This window comes from Myotis lucifugus, unplaced genomic scaffold, assembly GCF_000147115.1.
Source record: "Myotis lucifugus unplaced genomic scaffold, Myoluc2.0 scaffold_2, whole genome shotgun sequence".
Taxonomy (NCBI): Eukaryota; Metazoa; Chordata; class Mammalia; order Chiroptera; family Vespertilionidae; genus Myotis; species Myotis lucifugus.
In genome coordinates this window covers 13,116,856-13,126,378 of record NW_005871050.1, presented here as the reverse complement: position 1 = coordinate 13,126,378, position 9,523 = coordinate 13,116,856, and the positions used below count along the sequence as shown (strand labels likewise).

Sequence of the window (9,523 nt, the reverse complement as noted above, 5' to 3'; positions counted from 1 at the left end):
GCTACAGGAGGGTAGGGCAGTGAGCTATGAGCAGCAGAGAGCTACCAGTGGCGGTGGGTGGGTGGCTAGCTGAGGCAAGTGGCAGTGAGTTACTTGCGCAGGGATTCGTGAGCAGGGCTACTAGTCATGAAATAAATGAATGGGTATCTACTAAAAATTATAAGTAAATTTAGAATTAAACCTCTTATTTGAGGTCCACAACTGTCATTGCATAAATTGCTTCCTATGTAACTAGGTTGTAGGTTAAAAAAAAAGCCAAAAATTAAGCAGCACGCATGTGCGTGCGTGCGTGCATGCGTGCGTTCGTGTGTGTGTTCTGTATTAAGGAAGAAGGAGAGTGTTTGCTGAACCTAGATCTTTGGTTTTGCAAATATAAGATTTGCAAAGTACTCTTAGAGAAGAGATATGTATTTGACTATATGCATTGAGATCTTTAATCAAGACAGCTGTTTCTAAAACAATTGGCCTTAAGAAAAAAAAATTTTAAGGAAAAGGTCCAAAGATGTGTGCTGAGCTAACAGTAAGGAGTGACTGGATTCTAATCTCAGCTCTGCCTGTAGTTAAAGTCTATTATGCAAGGCAAGTCACTTAACCTTCTTGTGTTTTCCTTTTCAACTGTAAAACAAGGGTAACAATTAGCTGCTACAGCATAAAACTGTTATGTGGATAAAAGCCATTAAAGTATTTTGAAATTGTAAATGCTCTCTAAGTGCAGACTGTTATTGTTATGTCAAAATCCAAATTTATAAGGCAGAAAACTGGGAATTAATTATTTGAATTACAACAGAATTGTCTACAAGTATTTTAAATGGCAAGTGTGGTTTACAAATTCTACAGTTCAACCATCTTCCAGGAGTATACCCTTTTTGCAAAAATACATCTACTTTTACTTGAATAGCTAATTGCATTTCCTTAATGGCAGATTTCGAATTCACTGACTCAAAATGTATACACCTTAGCAATGAGCTAGTCCTACTGAGCTTCATCCAGCATTTGTCAAAGCCTTAGCAGCTGGGAAAAGAATGGAGAACAAGGAAATAAAAGGGGAAGGGAGGGAGAAATGTGGCAGGAATCTGCCCTCCCCCCATGTTATCAAGAGAAATGTGGCTCTTATCTATTCTATAGTTACAATTTCCTGATAAGATGTAAGTTGCAAAAAGTGTTTCATTGTCCCTCTACCACATTCAAAAGGCTTGCATGTTGAAGGGGAGCAGAATTTGTCACCCCCAAATTTGCCTCTGTGGTATAAGGATTATTGGGAGCTGAAAAGAGACAGGTTACATAGGAGAAGCTCAGATAACTCAGAAGTTACCCTTTTGTAGGAGACATTTATGTTAATAAGGGAAATCTCCATTTATAAGTGTGTCTCTCTCTGTATCAGGAAGTGAAAGATGATTCTAAATTTCTAAAAACTCTTATAGATGGAGAGGTAAATGACTTAATCTACACAACAACATTACCCATTTACAGTGCTTTGCCCCATAATTTTCCATAAAAAATTATGGCTCCCGCTTCCAACATTTTCCTTTGTCTTTAGCTGGAGATGGTATTTAAGATGGTGGTGGAGAGTTACTCAGTTAGCCTGTGTATCGCCCATGTATATAAGAGGTATGCATGTTATTAAACTTCTGTTTTCTTTCTCAGTGCTTTTATTTCAGGGGTGAGGAGGAAGGTAGGTGTCTCAGCCAGGAACCCAGATGGGTAAAGGAAAAACAATTTTTCTTCTCCTACAGAGCCAACTCCCTTATTTTTCAGATTAGAAGCTGGAGTCAAGAAGTGAAGCTATAGTCCAGTGGTTCTCAACCTTCTGGCCCTTTAAATACAGTTCCTCATGTTGTGACCCAACCATAAAATTATTTTCGTTGCTACTTCGTAACTGTAATGTTGCTACTGTTATGAATCGTAATGTAAATATCTGATATGCAGGATGGTCTTAGGCGACCCCTGTGAAAGGGTCATTTAACCGCCAAAGGGGTCGCGACCCACAGGTTGAGAAAATGCTGCTATAGTCACTACTTGGTCTTGACTAAAGCATCTTCATGACAGGCTACAAAAATATGTTATTTACATGGTCATATATTCAACAGACACTGACTAGAAAATGTCATTTTATTGTCAACTTCATGGCGATAGATCTGTAGGATGAATTTAAAAGAAATGCCAGTTTCCCCCAAAGCCAGCGTTTTGCAAAAATTGTAAAGGAAGCAAAGGCTGTCTTTAGTATCCTTAGTTCCCTATCTCTCCACCCGCTCTTCATGTTCCTGGTGTTCTATTATGGAATCCAACCTGCAGGAATGCAGTACCCTCAACTACCTAATAAGCTTGCTCCTCATTCAGATACAATGCCATCTATACCTTACCTAAGCCCTATGCTCCTGGAAAAGAGTGTCGATTAAGAAATTCCCTTAACCTTTCCCCACCCCTGAAATTCTTCCAGCCTTTTCTGTTTTATGAAATGGTTACAAAAAACAAACAAAAATAACCAAATTAAAAAACACTTTTCCATATGACTTATTAAAAAAAGCTCTCTGCCCATTCTCTCAGGATTTTCATAAGAATTGCACATGACTCCCTTATTTACTGGGGGTCAAGACCAAACACAAACCAATCCCCTTTGCTGGAACCTGCTGAAATATCAGATACAGATGGAGAGGGAGGAACCTAGAAGTCCCATTGGATCAAAGTCCTCTCTGTGTCCCATTGTTTCAAGATAGTCCACTATACGTTTGTTTACTAAATATTACCTCTTTTTATCTCCTTGTGAATTGCCTTACTGACCCCTTCTTAGTTCTGAATGACATATATACCTCATTTTGCCGGTCTTTAGCATTTTCATGCTTATATAAATTCTCCATGTCTATGTATTAAAATTTGATTTTCTCCTGTTAATCTGTCATTTCATTTGAACAAACAGAAGAACTAAGAAGGAACGTTTCCCCGTCCATAACACAATTTATATTTAGTTTGTATTATATTATTATAAGAACAGATGAAAAAAAAGAAGAGGTGAAACCACGAGTCCTGGGTTCTAGTTCCAGATCTCTCTGTGCTGTGTTTTTGACTTGTCTGGACCTCAGTTTCTTCATCTTTAAATAAGAATGTTGGACCCGCTAATCCTTACGATTTTAACATTGTATGTTTGTTGAAAGATTACATTGCAATTATTTTTAGTTCAATTTATGGACATTACATGACTCAAGCCTAGGACATGTCTTTTATTATTCATATCCTTCTCTTTGTTTAAAGTAGTTGTTACATAATGCTTAGCAGTTAAAAAGAGTTAGTTTTAATACGTTTGTAAAATTTTAAGGTAGTACAGGCTGTTTTAGTACAATGCTTTTAATTCTATAAATGTTTATCAAATAATAGACAACTGATTTTTTTGGTAAATCCAACATGTGGTTGTGATTTATATCTTCTTTTGGAAATTAAATTCAAATTATTCAAATAAATTAAAACATTTTAGGATACTCAATGTCTATAATAAAATATTATTTTTTAATCTCATTTGGAAAAACTAAGTGGTGAGAAAATTCTTTATTTTCCTAATGAGAAGCAGATACATATAATTACAGTTAATAGAGAACCAATTACAGTAGAATTTGATTATTTTTAAGTACCATTCTACTTTTCCATTCTTCTACTCTGATGATGAAGGTGATGAAAATTTTAAAATAATAGATATTAAATTAGTAAGTAGAGATCATACTTTAAAGAAACATCTAAATCCCAGGAAGGCTGTCATTCATGGGAAAGTTAATGCCAGTTTGAAAGTGGGGACTGCCTAATAGGATGTCAATAAACTCAAAGTCATTTTCCAATCTTTTGGCCTAATAATTACTGCTAAGTAAAACAATGTGCCTGGCACTGTGCTATATGCTTTACTTCCATTGTTTCACTTATTCCTCACAACCCCCATATGAGACAGGTCCTATTATTATTATTCTTATGTTACAGATGAGAACACTGGTTCAGGGAGGTTGTGTGAATTAACTGCCTGAATTGGAGAGCCAGTAAATGGCAGTGTCAATATTCAATGTCAGAATCTGTCTGACTCCAGAGTCCAGACTCTTAACTACAGTGCTACAATGCCCAATTCTCTAGGAGAATAAAGAAAACAATGTAAAAAGAATGATCTGGTTTTTAGTTTTATATTTTAATTCATACAGCAGCACTAAGACAAGCTTCTAGAACTGTACTTATGGGGTGTGTGATGCTAGAAAGTCATAAAAGGAGACATCTGACCATTTGAAAATAGCCTTACATTACATCTTTTACAAGGTTTGGTTTAGTATACACATGGCACATGAAAGAAGAGCACTGTTTTTACTTGGTAAGTCATATGTAGTGAAGAACTAATATAGCAGAAGTATAATGTCTAGTTATCATTAAGTTTTTGCTCAGACTCCTATGAAAAGTCAGTTTAACATAACACCTTGGTGTATATGGCATTAACTCTTAATGATTTGCCTTAATAAAGTATTAAATTGAAATCAGTTTGACCAGCCCATGTGTTGATATAATTGAGCAGAAACTTAAAAAATATTTTTCATTTATGAAACTTGTCACACCATTAAAAATATAGGTGTGTAGAATTTCTTGAAAATATATCATGAATAGACTTTAGGGCTTTGCTTTCATTGTGTAAAGTGTCTTTGTGGTTTTCATATAGGTTTTGTATGTGGATTTCAATGTAGTATAGAAGTTAAGAGGCAAGGCTCTGGAAATAACACCACCAGTTTCTAGTTCTCTGACCTTGGTCAAGTTACTTAACTTCTCAGTGCCTATTTCTCATTTGGAAAATGGGAACCATAAAGTTACCTTCATGATATAATACATGCTAAGTGTCTGGAACAATTCTTGCCACGTGATAATTGCTTCATAAATTTAAGTCTTCATCATCAAACTACTTTGTGGATAAGAATGATAGAGATCTGAGTTAAAATATAGAAATGAATATGCTCTAATGACAACTGTTGGGGGAGGAAGAAATTTTATTCTACCCTTCTAGGTTCTTTTGGCTAGTCTAATAATTAAGTCTACATGAGACTGATTAACAAGAGAAGATAATGAGATTTAATTAATTAGGTATGTATGGGAACCCCACCTACATGAAAGGTTCAGAGACAGAAGGGAAAACAAGGTGTATGATATTCTGAACTAAGGGAGAGAGAGGGAAGATGCCCTGAAGCTTCAGAGGGGAAGAGGGTAATTTGCAGGATGACAAAAAGAGCAGATGTTCAGTAATTAGACGTTTGCCCTGCCCTATACATAGGTCATAAAAAGTTATTTCTGGTGATAATTCGTATTATGGGCTAGGCCCCAAATTTAAATTCTCTAAGGGAGAACAAATTTAAAATCTCTAAGGGAGAGGTAAAAGTTTCTCTTGAGGCTGCAGGGTCTCAATTGCCTTCAGCTCAAAATGATCCACATGCCCAAGTGGCACATCTTGGGGAGGCCTGTCTGAAGCCTTTCAAAGCTATGTGATGATCTTCTGCTGTCTTGAATGTTTAATTTTCCTCAAACAGATAATTCATGATTTTCAGTATAAATGGCAAGAAATGCTACCAAGTGGTGGCTCTTGTACTTGCAGATAAGAAGAAATCGAATAGTAGGCGAGAAGGGAGAAAAAGTCCAAGACCAAGTGTATTGAGACCCTTCCCTCTGGCAACTGTGACCCTTATACTACCCATCAGCCCCTCTCAGCAGCAACAGTAAAATTGTTAGGAAAAGTCAGCCCAGGCTAGAAACAATATTTCTAAATAAAGCAAACTGCATCATGAATTGAAAACTAAAACAAACCATAACATTTTCCTAAACCTGAGCATTAATTTTAACTGAGGCATAGACCAAAGCAAAGTTACTTTTTCAAAAGCAAACAAAAATAAAACAGAACAAAACCCATGAATTACCCCCACCCACAAAGAAACGAAAAAAACACCAGTAATGAGTAGCAATCCAAACAACTACAAAACAAAATATTTTATTTGGAACTAGTGAACCAAAATAAAACTTTCTTACCTCTATAAAATTGTAAGCTTTTTGAGGATAGGTTTGGATCATTCATTCACTCATATGAGGGTGTCTTCCAAAATGTATACACACTTGGAATAATTATAAAGGCAGTATTTATTAAAATACATTTCATTTTCAAAATGTAAGATCTGTCAGTTGTTAAAGTGTGCATACATTTTTGGGGGACACCCTGTATATGATATCATAAAAATATTTAGGATAGTGCTGGCTTTACTTTTTGTTTTCAGTATTTACTTTTTGGATTGAACATGGCTAGAGTCCCTCTGTACTGAATCCTATTTCAAGAGAAATTATAATAAAAACTTCCAGCTATTTTCAATGCTTATATATTAATACTAGGTTCATTCAATGTGAATAAGATGTTGGGAGTGCTGGTACTGTGGCATTTATTGTAAATAAGTCAGGCAGTTCAAGCTTATGTTGTTTAAATTTAACAATTCAGTACTCAAAGTGCTTTTTTCTTTTCTCCAACCAGGAAGAATTCATGTTCCCTAACTAGAAAAAATTCATGTCCCTGCACTTTGACATAAACATTCACCCTTATGTTAAGCATAAAAGGCTTTTTCTTATTATAAACAGAAGAAATTTCCATATACCCTTTGTAAAATGTTATATATAAATGCTGGACTTGGGCACAGAGAACTTAATAAAAATCCCATGTTGCTTCAGGGTAGTTATATGTGAAATGCAATTTCCATTGTATTGAAATCTCCATCTAGTAAATATTTATCTATTTTTAAAATTGCCAACATATTTGAAAAGTTTAATTGGTTTATACTCAAGGCACTAGAGAAAGGAAAATTTGCTTTCAGAAGGCATTTACATGTATTTATTCTGTCCATGTAGAATACCTCTTTCAAGTGTTTGAGAATTTTAATGTGAAGATAACCCATCCCAGATTTGGTTCTAATGACCAAATTAGAAGAAAAGTAATCAATAATCAACCCATCACTTTGATCACTGTACCTTTTTTCTCTGATTTATCGGAAACTTTTCCTCCAATTGGAGAGTAAGTAGTATCCATGGATTCGGTCCCTCTGTTCCCTTTGCTAACTCCATTTTCATAGAGCTGTCCTTCAACTGGTTGCAACTGCCAAGTCAGGCCGAACAAATGTACTGCTGCAAGAAAACAAGCCATACATGAACTTATTCCAGACTCGCTGAGAAGGTCTCTAAACCAGCTGTTCCTTTGAACCTAAAAATGTCATGATCAGTTTTCTTATAGTTATCCCAACTAATTTGGATTACATACCTATATCATACCTGTAGCCACTTTTCTAAGTAGCTATTGTTAAATTTTAAGGATTAGAAGTTGGATAGTATTTTTTTTATTATTATATTTGCTGATCCTCACACAAGGATATTTTTCCACTGATTTTTTTTTTACAAAGAGTGGAAGGGAAGGAGGGAGGGAAGTAAAGAAGGAGGAGGGATAGAGGGAGGGAAGAAGAGAGAGAGAGAGAGAGAAACACCGATTAGTTGCCACCCTGACCGGGGTCAGGGATCTAACCTGTAATCCAGGTGCGTACCCTTGACCTGTAATCCAGGTGCGTACCCTTGACTGGGAATAGAACTCATGACCCTTTGATGTGGGGGCTGACACTCTAATGGTAGTATTTTTTAAAATCGCCTTTTGGGAAGGCGATATAGCACCATTCAAAAAATATATCTTAGCCCAGCTAGTATGGCTCAGTGGTTGAGCGTTGACCTATGAACCAGGAAGTCACAGTTTGATTCCTAGTCAGGACACATGCCCAGGTTGCTGGCTTGATCCCCAGTGGGGAGCATGCAGGAGGCAGCTGATCCACGATTCTCTCTCTCATCATTGATGTTTCTGTTTGTCTCCCTCTCACTTCCTCTCTGAAATCAATAAAAATATATTTAAAAAATATCTTAAAAACTTGGCTTACCTTTCCATCCAAGAATTTCTATGAATTAACAACAAAGCTATTTATTGTAATATTTAAAAACCAGTACCATGTTAGGATCAATCTAAATTTTCATAAAAAAGACATTAATTAAATAACTGGTAATGTTATAAATAATGTAAGATTACATGGCTAGTAAATCATGTTGCAGAAGACTATGTAATGCCATGGTAAATGTTTATAATGCATCAAATGAAAACCATCAGGCTACTAAATAGTATGAATAGTGCAATTTATAGTGTGTGTGTGTGTGTGTTCATGTGTGTGTGTGTGTGTGTGTGTTCATGTCTGGAAAAAAGGGCTGGGAGGATATATCCCAACATGATAACAGCATGAAGGCCTGGCTGATGGAGGGTTTTTATTATCTCCTTTATGATTTCTGTGTTATCTGTTTTTTTCTCCAATGAATATGTGTGATGTTTGTCATAGGGGGAAAAAGAAATTTTTGTTTTTAAAAGAAATGGATTAAAAGAATAATAGATTAAAATTGGCTGGGCCAATCACAGATGATATAATAATAGAACTTGAAGGATGTGTAGGGTTTTGACAGGAGACAACAATGGGAGGGGCAGAGGGGTAGGTTGTACAAAAAAATGACTTTGTAAAGCACGAGATGTCTCTGAGGTAAAGGAAGTTGCTGGGGTTGAGTCTGAATTTAGCTATGTGTAGGTGGTAGTGAAGTTAAGGCTGGAAGGATAGATTAGGGCCGTATTGTGGAGGACACTGAATGCCACACTAAAGATATTTGGATTCTATTTACTAGGAAACAGGCAGGCATTGCTATTTTCTGAACAGATGAGTGATACAATCAGTTTACTTTAGGAAGATTAATTTGATAACAATGGGGAGCACTGATGGTTTCTAGGCAAATAAATTATGTCATCAGAGCACCTTTTGTAGAAATATAAATCCTGTAGTAGTGGGGAGAAGAATGAATGTGAGGCCTAAGATTTGACAACAACACAAATTGGGAAGGCATTACAATAATCAAGGTGATAAATGAGTGTCTCAAATAGAGCAATGGCAGTGCAAATGCAAAGAAGGTGATTCCTTAAGGAGAAATTACATGAATGTTATCTCAACATTTGGCAACAAGCTCTGCATCTGTGTTTACGTGTGTGTGTGTTCCTGCATGCTTATGTTTATGTGTAGGTGTGGGGGGTAGGCATAGAAAAAAGTGAGGGAAAGAAAGAAATCTAAAATGGTTTAGGTTTGGGGCCTGCATAACTGAAAGCATGGTAGAACCATTAATATAGTTAGGGAATTCCACACATAGCTGAGCACTAGCTACAAATAGTACTGGACATGTGCCTATTGACTGATAATTAGTTGATTTGGGGCAGGATGGGTGATGGGAGGAATACAATGAATTCATCTTTGGAGATTCTGAGTTCCAGGGATCGATGGGTTATCCAGATAGTCATGGTCAACACAGTTTTGGAGGCCTGAAGTTCTGGAGAAATATTAAGGCTAGAGCAAGACTGCAGAATCATATATGCACAGAGGCAACAATTAAAGTTAATAGGGTGAATGAGGGAAGAGAATGTTAGGAGAAAATG

At 36.2% G+C, this 9,523-nt stretch overlaps 1 protein-coding gene across 3 annotated transcripts in view; it reads right to left on the bottom strand.

The window, feature by feature from the left end:
- TENM1 (teneurin transmembrane protein 1) overlaps positions 1–9,523 on the bottom strand; it is a 596,847-nt gene that overhangs the window by 293,869 nt on the left and 293,455 nt on the right. For 2 of the 3 annotated variants that reach the window (XM_023756535.1, XM_023756550.1), the window contains exon 6: positions 7,003–7,155. In XM_023756535.1, the coding sequence (XP_023612303.1) occupies positions 7,003–7,155 (153 nt within the window). The remainder of the gene's footprint in view (positions 1–7,002; positions 7,156–9,523) is intronic. The other variant, XM_023756543.1, reaches the window with a different exon arrangement.